General features: G+C 47.3%; 1 protein-coding gene across 1 annotated transcript in view; it reads left to right on the top strand.

Annotated features, from left to right (window-relative positions):
* Positions 1 to 15,454, top strand: part of TG (thyroglobulin) — a 302,611-nt gene that overhangs the window by 275,639 nt on the left and 11,518 nt on the right. The window contains exon 45 of the mRNA XM_060202376.1: positions 1,197 to 1,304. Within this exon, the coding sequence (XP_060058359.1) occupies positions 1,197 to 1,304 (108 nt within the window). The remainder of the gene's footprint in view (positions 1 to 1,196; positions 1,305 to 15,454) is intronic.

The raw sequence follows: 15,454 nt of genomic DNA, 5'->3' as shown, positions 1-15,454 counted from the left end.
AGGCATGAAACACCCCTGAGGCCTCTGTCTTCCTTAAAACTGCCAGCTTGTTCATCTTCTGTTCCCTAATAGATGCCATTCATTTTCCTATAAAATATCTGCTCACTGGGGCCAGAGAGTGACACATCTGTTTAAGCGCACATAGTACTAAGTGTAAGGACCCATGCAAGGATCCAGGTTTGAGCCCCTCAATGTCCACCTGCAGGGAGAACACTTCATAATCAGGTCTGCAGGTGTCTGTCTTTCTCTCTCTCTCTGCCCCCCCCCCCCACCAATTTCTCTCTGTCCCATCCAATAAAATGGAAAAAAATGGGGATCCAGGAGGTGGTGCATCTGGTTAAGCACTCACATTATAATGCTCAAGGAGCCAGGTTCAAGCCCCTGGTTCCCACCTGCAGGGGGAAAGCTTCACTAGTGGTGAAGCAAAGTTGCAGGTGTCTCTTGTTTTTTTCCCCTCTCTTCCATTCCTCTTTCAATTTCTGTCTGTCTCTATCCAATAATAAATAAATAAAATATTAAAATATATATTAAAATACATGAATGAATAAATAGATAAATAGATAAAATGGAATTAATGGCCCCCAGGAGCAGTGGCTTCACAGTGCTGGCATCAAGTCCCAGAAGTAAATCTAGCTAGAGGCAAAAAAAAAAAAAAGCAGCTCCCTGGTGAGGGATAGTAGCATAATGGCTATAGAAAGAGACTCTCATGCCTGAGGCTCCAAATTCCCAGGTTCAGTCCCCCACACCTGCATAAACCAGAGCTCTGATTAAAATAGACACACGTACACACACACACACACACACACACACACGCACACATGCGCACACACACACATGCACACAGGCGCACACACGCACATGTGTGCACAGACACACACAGGCACACACACGCACACACACACAGGCACACACACTTGCTCCCAAATCTTAAAGCAAATTGCTATTCTGGGAAGGCATTTATCCCACATGGCTCTTCATTCTGAATTGCGTCACTAAAATACACCAACTGACGACCATAGCAGCAGCTGGAAACCCGACTGGGTCACACGCCAGTGGTGGGGCCAACTAGGGGAGCCTGGGTTGTGCTCTCCACAGAGAGATTTGGTGGCTGAAGGGACCCTTGTTTCGGAAAGGCTTTCACCAGGCATAGTTGTTGATAGCAAGACTAACGATGTCCCTTTGCTGACTGTTTCCAGGGACTACTTCATCACCTGCCCCGTGATCGACATGGCCAGCCACTGGGCCAGGAGGGCTGGAGGCAGTGTCTTCATGTACTACGCTCCTGAGAGCTATGGTCACAGCAGGTAAGGCGGCTGCTTGACCAAGGTGTGTGCTGACACAGGAAGGGAATCAGGAAGGGGGCCCTGTCCTCCCTGCTGCCCATAGGGAAGCGAGAAGAGGGCCGGGCCAAGGTCTAAGTTCAGGCTCATTGATCTGGGGCACATCGCTTAGCACTCCAAGTTTGTTTTCATCATCGGAGGGGGGGATCTAAAAGCAGTGGCCACTCTATCTCAATATTGTGGGAAGTACAATGCAATTGGAACTATGGGAAAGACTTGGGAATTGCCATTTGGACTCTAAGTTGATGACTCTGGCCTTGTGAAGAGTGCTTTGTGTTCTAATTTCTACGTGTGTCTGCCTCTAGAAACAGGCTTCGCGACTCAACTGAAGGATTACATGACTGATCCCTTGATGTTAAATGAAATAAGCCAAAAATGAGAAAGGCAGCTACCAAGTGACCCGACTTATAAGTGGGACTTGATATATAGGGACAGGGCAAGAGGACAGAGTGAGATGAGAGCTGGGAAGGCCTGCTGCCCTGAAGCAAAGGATGGGAAGCGGGAGAAGGAGGGAGGAAGAGAGCTGGCTGGTCCTGGTGTGTAATGGAAATTGCACCGTGTGTCAGTGACCGCACTGTACGTCACTAACTCCCTCAATTAAAGAAGAAGAAAAAAGAAAACGTTTTAAAAATGTCGTTAGAAATAATTTGACACAGTTGCAAAATATCTCACCAGAATCATGCCCTTGATTTGCCAAGCCAGATTCCAATCACCCCCTTGCCCCTGCACTGGAGGAAGCTTTGTTGCTATGGGTTGTCGCCCTCCTTCTCTCTCTGTCTCTCTCTCTCTCTCTCTCTCTGTCTCTCTCTCTCTCTCTCCCCCTGAAATAAAAGTTGACTTAGAGTGGTATAGATCCAAAGACAGCCAAAAATAAATGAATAAATGGAAACGTTTACCACTAATTTATCTGTCATTCTTACCTCCAGATTAGGTTCAAATGTTCTTTATAATAGACATCTCAGGGATAATACAATGATCAAAATGGAACAGAGAAATAAAAGACACAAATAGAAAAATAACAGAAAGGGGTGGGCACAGAATATAGTACAGCGTTTCCAGAAATCAAGGTGGATATTTTTTTCAAAAGAAAAGAGGTTTGATATGTGTGTTCCATCAACCCAACAAGGCACCAGTGTCTGCTCAGCCCTGCTGGTGAATTCCCAGATAACATAACGTCAGGGGGTCCTATCTCTAAAAGACAAGCAGAACCCGGGACTGGAGTTTATCTAGGGAAGCCAGACCTGCCACATGGAACAGGCACCTCCATCATGGTATCAGGCCTGTGCTCTGTTTTACAGGCAGCAGAAAGAAATGCCAGGAGAACAGGGGCTTGCCAGCTGTGCAAGTCTGGGGGAGCAGGGTCCTCTGCTTTCTGACCCTCATCTGAATAAACTGAAGCTACTAGCTTTAATCCTGCTTGGGGCATGCATGCTCCAGCTCATTGTAGAGATCAAACCTGTGCACTGGCTTCTGGGGCATCTTACAGACAGATGCAACTGCTTACTATAATTGGCAAGGTCCAGTGACAGTCTAGTAAGCTGAATTATGGCTACTTAAAAATCCCAGGTCCTAAGGCTTGGAAGGATTGTGAACATGATGTTGACGCAGAGACCACAGAGGTGTACCAGTAAGGAAAGGCATTTCAGCCAGGCTTCTACTAAAGCTGGAAAGGTCAGAAAGATACTTTCCCTCTCTATTTCCAGCGGAGTATCACTTAGTTGACTCAAGGAAATTACTTTTTGGTTCCTAGCCTCCAGAATTAGGAAACACTACATTTTCTCTCTCTCCCACTCTCCCTGCCTCTCCCTCTCTCCCTGCCTCTCCCTCTCTCCCTGCCTCTCCCTCTCTCCCTCCCTCTCCCTCTCTCCCTCCCTCTCCCTCTCTCCCTCCCTCTCCCTCTCTCCCTCCCTCTCCCTCTCTCCCTGCCTCTCCCTCTCTCTCTCTCCCTCCCTCCCCCTCTCCCTGCCTCTCCCTCTCTCCCTCTCTCTCTCCCTCTCCCTCTCTCCCTCCCTCTCCCTCTCTCCCTCTCTCCCTCCCTCTCCCTCTCTCCCTCCCTCTCCCTCTCCCTCTCTCCCTCTCTCTCTCCCTCTCCCTCCCTCTCCCTCTCTCCCTGCCTCTCCCTCTCTCCCTCTCTCTCCCTCTCCCTCTCTCCCTCTCTCCCTGCCTCTCCCTCTCTCCCTCTCTCTCCCTCTCCCTCTCTCCCTCCCTCTCCCTCTCTCCCTCTCTCTCTCCCTCTCTCCCTCCCTCTCCCTCTCCCTCTCTCCCTCTCTCCCTCCCTCTCCCTCCCTCCCTCCCTCCCTCTCCCTCTCTCCCTCCCTCCCTCCCTCTCCCTCTCTCCCTCCCTCCCTCCCTCTCCCTCTCTCCCTCCCTCTCCCTCTCCCTCTCTCCCTCCCTCCCTCTCCCTCTCTCCCTCCCTCTCCCTCTCCCTCTCTCCCTCCCTCTCCCTCTCTCCCTCCCTCTCCCTCTCTCTCTCCCTCTCTCCCTCCCTCTCCCTCTCCCTCTCTCCCTCCCTCTCCCTCTCTCTCTCCCTCTCTCCCTCCCTTTCTCTCTCTCCTTTTCCTCCTTCCTTTCTTCCTGCTTTCCCTCTCCCTTGCTTCTGTTCTTCCTTTCTCTCTCTCTCTTTCTTTCTCATAAGAGGGCTCTTTTTCCTTCTCTCCCTCCCTCCCTCCCTCCCTCCCTCCCTCCCTCCCTCCCTTCCTTCCTCTCTTTCTTTCTTTCTCTTTCACACAGATGAACTCTCTTTCCCTTCTCTCTCTCTCTCTTCCTTCCTTCTTTCCTTTTCTCTCTCTCTCTCTCTCTCTTTCTCTTCTTGTTCCTTCTTTCCTTTCTTTCTATCCCTGCTCCACACTGACTTTTTCAGAGACAGAGAAAAATCATCACAGTAGTGAAGCTCCCTTCAACATGCTTTAGCCGAGCTTGAACTTGGATTTGCACATGACAGAGCAGGAACACACTCTTGCCAGCCTCCAGTTCTAGTGTTTGAAACACCCAGTTTGTGGTAATTTACAATAGTAGTTGCAAAAAATTAATATAATCCCCAAGACTTTCTAATTTGTCTAGACACCTACTACTTACGTAGTTCCTTTGATATATTACTGAATTCATGCAACACATGGTGAAGATGACCATGATTATTGTGATGCCTGTAAGAGTGAATGGTGGCCAGGGAAATAGCCCAGCTGGTGGTTATGGGACTTGCATGCCTGAGACTCTCAGCTGCACCTTCAGCCTCACATGCGCCAGAGTGGGGTTCCGGCTTCTCTCACGTTCTCAAATGACACACTCCTCACCTCATAGAGAATACACCTTTCTTTCTTTCTTTCTCTCTCTCTCTCTCTCTCTCTCTCTCTCTCTCTCTCTCTTTCTCTCTCTCTCTTTCTCTCTCTCTTTCTTTCTTTCTTTCTTTCTTTCTTTCTTTCTTTCTTTCTTTCTTTCTTCCTTATTACTATCAGACTTACCACAGGGGTTCTGTGCCTGCACTATGAATCTACCACTCCAGGTGCCATTTTTTCCTTTCCTTTCCCTCCTCCCCCTTTATATTTTATTTGACAAGACAAAGAAAAATTGAGAGGGAAGGGGAGATATAGAGGGAGAGAGAAAGAGAGACAGCTGTAGACTTGCTTCACTGCTTGTGAAGCATGCCCCGCTTGCAGGTAGGAAGCAGGGGCTTGAACCCAGGTCCTTGGGCATGCTGATATGTGTGCTTAACTGGGTGCGCCACTGGCCACCACCACTAAAATACATAATTCTTAAAAGAAAAAAAAGAGTGAGGTTCAAAGAGTTCTCCAGGACTTCCCTAAGGACAAGCAGTGGCTAGGTTTTCTGCTTACCCATAGCTTCTCTGAGCCTCAGAACTCTTTCCACTGAAACATGTGGTCTCTGCCCAGAACTATTTATAACGTCAACCTGATCCCCTTCCTGGACTTGAGCAGCTGTCTTTGGGTTAGAGGAAGGGAAGTCACCGGGCACGAAGGCCCAATGAGGAGAGCATATGGTTTGGATGGAGATGAAAGGGACCGTGGGACCTAGAGGCCACCCACAGCGAGGAAGAAGTCCAGTCCTGGGAAGTTATTGGTAGAACAGACGCCAGGGCTCTCAGGAGTTTATGCCGGGCGTGCGTCCTGAACATGAACTCCACCTGCCTCCCTCTTGAGTCCGGAGCTCTGACTGTTCAGCCACCTCCACCATGGCTGGCAGCCTCTTCCTTTTCAAGGAGGATGACAGTGCAGGGTGTGGCACTCCTGCAGTCCTTCATCAAGAGCCTCACAGATGTGCCTACACACACCTTTGAGCTCCAGAATTCAGAGTCACGGCAAAAATAAGAAATGCATTTGTGGGAGTCGGGTGGTAGCTCAGCGGGTTAAGCGCAGGTGGTGGGAAGCACAAGGACCAGCATAAGGATCCTGGTTTGAGCCCCCGGCTCCCCACCTGCAGGGGAGTCGCTTCACAGGTGGTGAAGCAGGTCTGCAGGTGTCTGTCTTTCTGTCTCCCTCTCTGTCTTTCCCTCCTCTCTCCATATTTCTCTATCCTATCTAACAATGATGATGTCAATAACAACAATAATAACTACAACAATAAAACAATGGCAACAAAAGGGAAAATAAATAAAATATTTTTTAAAAAAAGAAATGCATTTGTTCCACAAGAACAAAAGCAACCAGAGCCAAATCAGGGATCCATAGGATTCCAGCCAGCATCAATAGGCCTGCAACCTACCTGTGTTATTTTTCTGAACTGTTGCAAACTGTTTGCAACTGCTGTGAATGGAATGGTTTACAAAAGCCGAAATGCATAATCTGGGCCTGCAAGTCAGCTTCCGTGGATAGTGTGCTTGCTGCAGCATGCACATGGCTCTGTCCTCACCGCACTCGAGGAGATGCTGGTGCCCTGGGATCCTTCCTTCTGACCCACTGCCTCTTCCCTTCTACCCACAAAAGCTGGGTCCCAGTGCTGAAGCACTGCAGATGACAAGAAGGGAGGGAGGGAGGGAGGGACACAGGAAGAGAGAGAGGAGATGGAGGGATGAGAGATAGAAGGAAGCAAGGAATAGAGAGGGAAGGAAAGGAAGAAAATAAGAAAAGAGAAAGGAAGGCAGGAAGGGCAGAAAGAAGGGAAAGGAATAGAGAAAGAATGAAAGAGGGGGAGAAAAGGAAGTGAAGGGGAGGACAAAGAAGGGGGAGAGAAAAGAAGGGAAGAGGAAGGGAGAGAAGAAGAAGAGGGGAGGGAGGGGAGGGGTGTGGAGTGAAGGGAAGGGAAGGGAAGGGAAGGGAAGGAAAATAAATGAAAGGGGAGGGAATGGGAGGGAAGGGGAGGGGAGGGGAAGTTAGGGGAGGGGAGGGGAGGGGAGGGAAGGGAAGGGAAGGAAAATAAATGAAAGGGGAGGGAATGGGAGGGAAGGGGAGGGGAGGGGAAGTTAGGGGAGGGGAGGGGAGGGGAGGGAAGGGAAGGGAAGGAAAATAAATGAAAGGGGAGGGAATGGGAGGGAAGGGGAGGGGAGGGGAAGTTAGGGGAGGGGAGGGGAGGGGAGGGGAGGGGAGGGGAGGGAAGGGAAGGGAAGGGAAGGAAAATAAATGAAAGGGGAGGGAATGGGAGGGAAGGGGAGGGGAGGGGAAGTTAGGGGAGGGGAGGGGAGGGGAGGGAAGGGGAGGGAAGGGAAGGGAAGGGAAGGGAAGGGAAGGGAAGGGAAGGGAAGGGAAGGGAAGGGAAGGGAAGGGAAGGGAAGGAAGAAGGAAAGAGAAATCATTCCAAGGTCCTAGGCATCAGAGGTCTGCTATGAATGCTGTCACTATACCGACATCCCAGGGGCTTGGTGAGATTGAGTTTGCCGGTGCAATTGGCCAGGGAGGCAGTGTAAGCTCGCTCAGTGTGCCCTGTCTTTGTCCCCTCAGGCTTCTTTGCCACATGTCTCCTCTCCAAGCACAGCCCTAGTGTGGAGCTCTCTGTGCTGTAGTTGCTCCTCTCAATGCATGATTCAGAGACTGGAGCCCATTTAATTGTTGGCACGTCTATCTTTTCTGTCTGAAAAGACATCACTCTAGTTCTGCCCTGGAGCTGTCGCACCTCTCGTTTATTTCTGGCTCCAATCTGCAGATTCTAAATATATGTACGTGTGTTACATTTTCAGCCATCTGTCTCGTGCCTCCATTTTTGGTGGCTTTGATTAGCTCTCCTGGCACAGCTCATGAACAAAACAGTAAATCACCACTTTCTAACTGAAGTGTTAATTGACTGCAGCATAATGTGGCTTGCTAATTGCTCACCTGAATTATAAAGGAGATTTTTCTTTTACCCCTGAAACTGGGGGCCAACCTCAGGAAACCCAGAGAAAGAACAGTAAGTTGAAGGAGGAGACAAATAAACTAAGATCTACCATGTGGAAAGCAGTTTTCCTTTTTAAGATTCAGGTCCAAACAAAACCACAGAATCTGGAAGTTGATACCATCGAACTTCATAACATTTCCAGATAAAGAAACAAAAGTCCGGGAGCCAGTGGTGGTGCACTGGTTGAGTGCACAAGGACCCAAGTTCAAGCCCCCAGTCCCCAACCTGCAGGGGAAAAGCTTCACAAGTGGTGATGCAGGGCCTCAAGTGTTTCTCTGTCTCTCCCTCATATCCTCCCTCCCCTCTCAATTTCTCCCTGTTCTATCAAATCAAATCAATAAAGTTAAACAAAAGCAAACAAACAAAAAGCCAGACCGATAACGGGATTCTGTCCCAGTCCCAAAGCCCAGTGACATTCTGCATCTGGATTCACCCCTTGCATTTCCTCTTCAGTTATATGTGACTGTACTCACTCCACCAAAGTGTCCTGAGTGCCTGTTCTAAGTCTCCTTATTAGTTCTGTGTGGCGTTGAGCAAGCCGCTTCACTTCTTTCACATATGCTCACCTTCACCCAGAGGATGTCTGTAGTTCAGGTGGTGGGGAGTCTATCCAGTTGTTTAGCAGAATCCCTGAACTTCACCTGCTCAGTGTGAGAAACGCCCCCACATTGTGACAACTGGATGTCTTTAGACATGGCTAATGCACTCTGGTCCCTTCAGACTTGACCAAAATGGTCTTTTCTTGGGTACTGATACTGGCATTCATGGAAAGGGGTTAGTGCTAACAGCTCCTGGAGGAAAATGGTGACCACTTTTCCTGAATCTGTGCAGGACCGCTAGCCCACCTGGTCACACCCTGCTAGTGCGTTTTAGCTGGTAAGACCAGGGGTGCACTTCAGAGACAGAGTCTGGGATCTTTGGCATGTCTGCTAGCCAGCTTCTCTGAAAGGCTGGTACTGGGATGTCCTATACTCACAAGCAGGCAGAGCCAGCCTGCTGCCCCTCCCCTGTCCAAGACCAGTCCTTGGCCTGCCCTGAGCACCTTCCCCAGCACTGCAGGAGCCCCGCCCCACCCCACCCCTGCCATCAGTCTCCAGCACTGACTTTAGTTCTTAACTTAATCTGTACTAGCTTTTTGATTGATTGATTGATTTTTATTAGTGAGTAACAAGATAGTAAACTAACAGGGATATAATAATTCCTCACAATTCCCACCAGCAGAGTTCCACGCCCCATCCTCTCCACTGGAAGCTTTCCTATTCTTTATCTCTCTCTGGGAGTTTGGACCAAGATTCTTCACGGGGAGCAGAAGGTGAAAATTCTGGCTTCTGTAATTGCTTCTCCATTGGACATGGGTGTTGGCAGGTGGATCCACACCCCCAGTCTGTCTCTGTCTTTCCCTAGTGGGGCAGGGCTCTGGGGAGGTGGGGTTCCAGGACACATTGGTGAGGTTGTCTGCCCAGGTGGGTCACGATGGAGTCGTGGTGGCATCTGCAACTTGGTGGCTGAAAGGTGGTGAGATAAAGGACACAATGTTGGAGCCTCCTGGTGTTCACTGGGGAGGTGAGCTGTGACTGGGACCATTCCTGACACAAACAAGCCACGCTGTTGCTAGGGTCTGGGAGGTGTTCTTCCACTGATGCTGGGCTGAAGAGGCTGGTGCTGGGAACAGGCTCACTGCCCGGCCCCTCTGAGAGGCTGATTAGAGTGCCTAGTCCAGGGTCTTCTGTCTGCAGGAGGAAGTTTGTTGACCTCACTGCCATAAAATATACTCCTTTCTTATCTCTAGATAGCTTCCTCCAAAGGAATTGAGGGGAGAAGGAGGAATGAAAGTCTTTTTGCTTCCCAGAATTGCCTCCTCTCTCTCTCTCCTCTCCCTCTCCCTCTTTCCCTCTCCCTCTCTCTCCCTTTCTCTCTCTCCCTCTCTCTCTCCCTTCCTCTCTCTTTCCCCCCTCTTCCTCTCTACCTCTCTCTCACCTTCTCTCTCTCCTTGCCTGTCTCTCTTTCTCTCTGTAGGACACATGAAGTGATAGACCAACTGAACTTTTGTCATTGTTCTTCTCTTTGGGTACATCTAATAAGCAAAAATTAGATTCTGCCAAAGAATCAATCATGAAGTAATGACATGCCTTACAAATGGCCATGATTCACAAAAATATTTGTCACACAGGCCTTTAAAACTGAGCTCTCTAAGTGATTTTTAAATATTAGCTACCACCACTGGCCCCTGTTGAACCCTTGCAACATTTCCATGACTTCCCAAAGTCTCACAACGCTATGTGATTATACTTCAGTGATGGCAAAGGGTTCAACGGACTTGCTGGATTGGCCTAAACATTTTTCTTCCCACCATAAAGCATTAACAACTGTTGCTTGGAAAAGACAGGCCTGTCTTGGCCCAGTATTATCTATTCTCCCCAGGAAGTTGTGTGATCACCAAGAGTCAACTCTGTCCCTGTACTCATGCCACCTAGATTTGTCATTGTTATTATATAGCTTCATTAAGTCCATTGCCTATCACATGACTGCCCCTGATTTCAAGAAACTGTAATTGGAAATTATAGATTATACATACTGTTTATGGCTTTACCAGAAATATTCAAAGACAAAGCCCAAATGGCATTTTCCAAGTAAAGTCTTTGACAGTAGAAAAACAGCAAATGAAGACACACCAATAACCTTAACAATAAATAAAAATCCTGAAGCTATATTAACTAGACAGACATCATCTTACTAGTTAATTTTTCACAGGTTAGCATGTTTACTACTTTCTGACTAACTGTTGGATCATCAAATTAGATAACAGAGTTCTTTTTATTTTACAATCTATTTAAAACAGCAGCAACAACAACAAAAAACTAATTTTGAGCAAGCTGTGTTTTGCTAGTGAAAGGAAAGACCAATGTGAATCATATAGAATAAGTTTCCTTAACAGTGTCCAGTGATTTTCCATTATACATATAAAATATCATCTCTTTGGCAAAGATAAACTCCCATGTGAATCAAGACCCATTCTTTACTCTTCTCCTTCTCCTTCTTCTCCTTCCTTCTCCTCCTCCTCCTCCTTCTTCCTCTTCTCCTCCTCCTTCTCCTTTATTCTTCTTCTCCTTCTCCTTCACCTTCTCCTTCTCCTCCTCCTTCTTCTTCCTCTTCTCCTCCTCCTCTCCCTCCCCTCTCCCTCCTCCACCTCCTCCTCTTCTTCCTCCTCCTCTTTCTTATTCTCCTTCTCCTCCTCCTTCCTCTTTTTCTTCTTCTCCTTCTTCTCCTTCTTCTTCTTCTTCTTCTTCTTCTTCTTCTTCTTCTTCTTCTTCTTCTTCTTCTTCTTCTTCTTCTTCTCCTCCTCCTCCTCCTCCTCCTCCTCCTTCTTCTTCTTCTTCTTCTTCTTCTCCTTCTTCTTCTCCTTCTTCTCCTTCTTCTTCTTCTCCTTCTCCTTCTCCTTCTCCTTCTCCTTCTCCTTCTCCTTCTCCTTCTCCTTCTCCTTCTCCTTCTCCTTCTCCTTCTTCTTCTTCTTCTTCTTCTTCTTCTTCTTCTTCTTCTTCTTCTTCTCCTCCTCCTCCTCCTCCTCCTCCTCCTCCTCCTCCTCCTCCTCCTCCTCCTCCTCCTCCTCCTCCTCCTCCTTCTTCTTCTTCTTCTTCTTCTTCTTCTTCTTCTTCTATAAATCCAGTTCCCTGGTCATGTTCTTAACCTGCAGACCTGGCAAGATCTTCCCTTTGTCATTTCTGAGACAGCTATTTAGTTTGACGCTAGGTATGTGTTGTCTATCCTTCCTGTTTCTCACTTGCCATCCCCACTCATAAGTAGTGAAAACTTCAGGGAACAGCCTTGCTTTTCTGGAAACTCTACTCTAGGATCTAGAGGAACATCTGGGATGTCACAAGCAGTAGATAAATATTCATTGGATCAATATTGATGATTACATACTTCACAAATCTGTGTAGATCATGGCTCTTGGAGGGGTCAGTTTCAGAAAGTGATTTATTTTTGTTTTACTGGAAAATAAGTGTGTTCATCACACAGGATGAAGCTAGGTTAATGGACAAAGTTCAAGAATGTGGCTACTTAGTAGTTTCTTTGGTGTGCTGGTTCTGAAAATGCTCACTAAGATAGTTAAGTGGAAAGACAATATATTAAAGATGGAATGCTACCAACCCTTGGAACACTCATACAAGTCCAGAATGTAAATACCAGGGTGTATAAAAGTGTCTAAGTTCAGAATTTATGACTTTGTTTTCCAGAGACTGGGCAACTTAGAAAGGAGAAACATTACAGCTTCTCTAGTCTTTTTGAGACATTTCTTCTTAGGGCATCGTTTTCCCTACGGGGTGCATATTCTAAATAATGAACATGGAAGGTGTACCAGGTGTTAGCAGATGTGGATGTGAATCTTCACAGTGTAAAATAAACATAACTGTAATCTCTCTCTCTGCCCTCCTTCCCACTGTATAGATGAGATAGTTAACACTAGCATACTTGTTCAGATATAGTCAGGTAATTAGAAAATTAAAAAGCTTGGTTAATTCAGTGTCAGTGGATATGTTCTTTCACTGTACTGAGCTGTTCCTCTCCCACAGAAAAGTCTAGCATCTTAGATGGAGTCCAGGAGGAGCTTAGTCCTCTCCCCCAGCTTCCCTTAAAGGCCAGTCAAACTCCATCCATCCCAAGTGTCTTCTCCGTGGTTGAGATGTGAAAGAACTCTTGGGACCAAAGGCTCTGGCAGAAGAGATGAACACAGCACTTTTTTTCAAGCATGATCATCTACACAGAACTTTGGGATCCCTTTCTACAGAAACTATAATCTCAGTCCCAGATAGTGGCGCACCTGGTTGAAGGCACATATTACAGTGCGTAAGGATTCGAGTTCGAACCCCACTCCCCACCTGTAGGAGAAACCCTTTGAGAGCGGTGAAGCAGGATTTCAGGCGTCTCTCTGTCCCTCTTTACCTCCCCCTACCCTGTCGATTTCTGGCTGTCTCTATCCAATAAATAAAGACTATTTTTTAAAAAAAAATTACAAAAGAAACTCTGGTCTTGTGATCACCCACAGGCATCTGAAGGCCAATGGCCTTCATGTGCCCTTTGAAGCGGCCACCATGCTGCTTTGAGAGGCTGGAACCCAGAATCCACTTCAGACCTGGTCGCTTTCTCCCTGGAACCTGCTTGTTTCCAATGTGGATTCTTCTGGCACAATATATTTGACGACTCAGTTGCCAAAGGAGAAAGAATTTTATACAAGGTATCTAGCTAGGCAGTTTGTACACCATTTTTTAAAAATGAGTTTTGATTTGTTATTTATAGTTTGCCCGACCACAAGATTACAATGTATAGTCCCACACCACACCCACTATGAAAGTTCCAGATCCTCACACTCCAAATTCCCAAAGTCTGACACATTTTTATTAGTGCTTTGCAAGCAATAAGAGAGCTGGGTAGAGTTCCGAACCACACCCACCACCGAAGTTCTGTCCCTGCTCTCAGCCCCCGTGCTAGCTGCCCAAGTTCTTACAGACAGGTTGGCTACTTTTTGGTGTGCGTTTCAATTCTCCATATTCCAAATATGAATGAGACCATCTGGTAGCATACAACAGACATTTGCTACCTTTCTTTCTTTCTTTCTTTCTTCCTTCCTTCCTTCCTTCCTTCCTTCCTTCCTTCCTTCCTTCTTTCCCTTCTTTCCCTTCTTTCCCTTCTTTCCCTTCCCTTCCCTCCCCTCCCCTTCCCCTCCCTCCCTTCCTTCCTTCCTTCCTTCCTTCCTTCCTCCCTCCCTTCCTCCCTTCCTTCCTTCCTTCCTTCCTTCCTTCCTTCCTTTCTTTCTTTCCTTCTTACTTTCTTCCTATCTTCCTATCACCTCCAGAGTTATTGCTGGGGCTCGGAGCAAGCACTACAAATTCACTGCTCCTGGAAGCCATTTTTTCCATTTTTAAAAAATAGAGTAGGACAGAGAGAAGTTGAGAGAGGAGGGAAAGGTAATAGAGGAGGAAAGGAAGATAGACATCTACAGACCTGCTTCACCGCTTGTGAAGCGACTCCCCTGCAGGTGGGGAACCGGGGCCTTGGATGGGGATCCTTGTGCTTCTTACTGATTGCTTAACCTCCTGCGCTACTAACCAGGCCCCCATCCCAGCTGACACATTTTTGTAGTAAGTGTTATGATTAGTTCCCTCACAGGATGAAGAAAATGAATCCAAGAGGCATCTCCACCTGCCGGAGGCAAGCAGCAAGAGGCAGAGCCAGGCTGAGAATCCTCCAAGGACTTCTTCCGCCTCCCTCATTTCCTTTGGCGGAAGCTATCTGGAGATGCCGGCTAGAGATAAGAAAGGGAGTATATTTTATGGCAGTGAGGTCAACGAACTTCCTCCTGCAGGCAGGAATCTCTGGCATAGGCACTAATCAGTCCATCAGAGGGGCTGTCCCCCGCACCAAACTCTTCAATTCACCTTCAGTGGAAGACCACCCTCCCCCTCCCCCCTGCAGCCCTCCGGCTTGTTCATGTCAAAATGGTCCCGGTAGGTCACTGCATTTCTTTATCTGTAGGAGGACAGGTCAGCCCACCTCCTCAGCTCAGGTCCTTGAATAAGTGGGGCCAAGAGTTAGTATACTTTTTTAGGGACACCACCTCTGCTTTCATTCATCTCAGGTGCCAAGGAGTAAAAAGTTTCTTTGTTCCTGGAAACAGAAATGAGTAGCCTCGGAAATGTGGCTTCTGCTTTGTAACTCGCTGAAATGCAACGTTAATCTCCCTGAAATGACAGCCTAACAAGGATTTTATATGAGTAGAAGAGTATAAAAGCAAGGTTGGGGTATTATGTTTTAAAAATAGATTTTATTGGGGGCCTAGTGGCAGTGGTAGCTTAAGCACACATAGTGGGAAGCACAAGGACCTGCTCAAGGATCCCTGTTCGAGCCCCCAGCTCCCCACCTGCAGGGGCGGGGGTCACTTCACTAATGGTGAAGTAGGTCTTGAGGTGTCTTATCTTTCTCTCCCTCTGTCTTCCATTCCTCTCTTAGTTTCTCTCTACCCTATCCCACAATAACAGCAACAACAACAAAATGGGGGGAAATGACCCCAGGAGCAGTGGATTCCTAGTGCAGACACTGAGCTCCAGCAATAGCCCTGGAGGCAAAAAACACACACACATATTTTCATTCCTGGGCAAAGACCCTGGGATTTCTCAGTTCTCAGCTTCTTTTTTCTAAAAGACCCACCTTGCAAATTACCCGCTTTGAAGCCTTCTGCGCCCCATCCTACTGTGTACCTGTCCCCATAAAACATTCACCTCAGTTCCTCCTGTCTTAACTCACACACTGCTCACAGACAGAGTCTGAAATACCTCAACAAACACGTCATTTGATGGGTCCCAACATTTTGATTTTCTTGGCTTGGGGAACATTGCAGCTGTTTTTTTAAACATGCTGCATTTTTCAGTGTGCTTGCTATACAAGACAGAGTCTTGAAGACTCTGTAAGAGAAATCGCAACTGAAATTTAATGGAGGAAAGTATAATCCCTAAACTCTAAAAAAAATCATATTAGCACTTCAACTGCTCACTGAAGCACCAAGTAATTATAATTGTAATTGCTTTGAAGTATATCCGATTCCCTATTGAAAAATGAACAGCTCTCATTACCAACTACAGTAATCAACATTCTTTCTTCTACCACTATGCTCAGCTAAACTCCCCTCTCCTGTCCTCCAGACAGAACCAGAACCTAGTCTAGAAGTTTACTTAAATGGCAATCGGGGCTGGCAGGTGCTTCACCCAATAGAGCGCATATGTTGCCATGGGCAAGGGTCC

This window comes from Erinaceus europaeus, chromosome 1, assembly GCF_950295315.1.
Source record: "Erinaceus europaeus chromosome 1, mEriEur2.1, whole genome shotgun sequence".
Taxonomy (NCBI): Eukaryota; Metazoa; Chordata; class Mammalia; order Eulipotyphla; family Erinaceidae; genus Erinaceus; species Erinaceus europaeus.
This window is presented reverse-complemented; position numbering and strand designations above follow the sequence as displayed.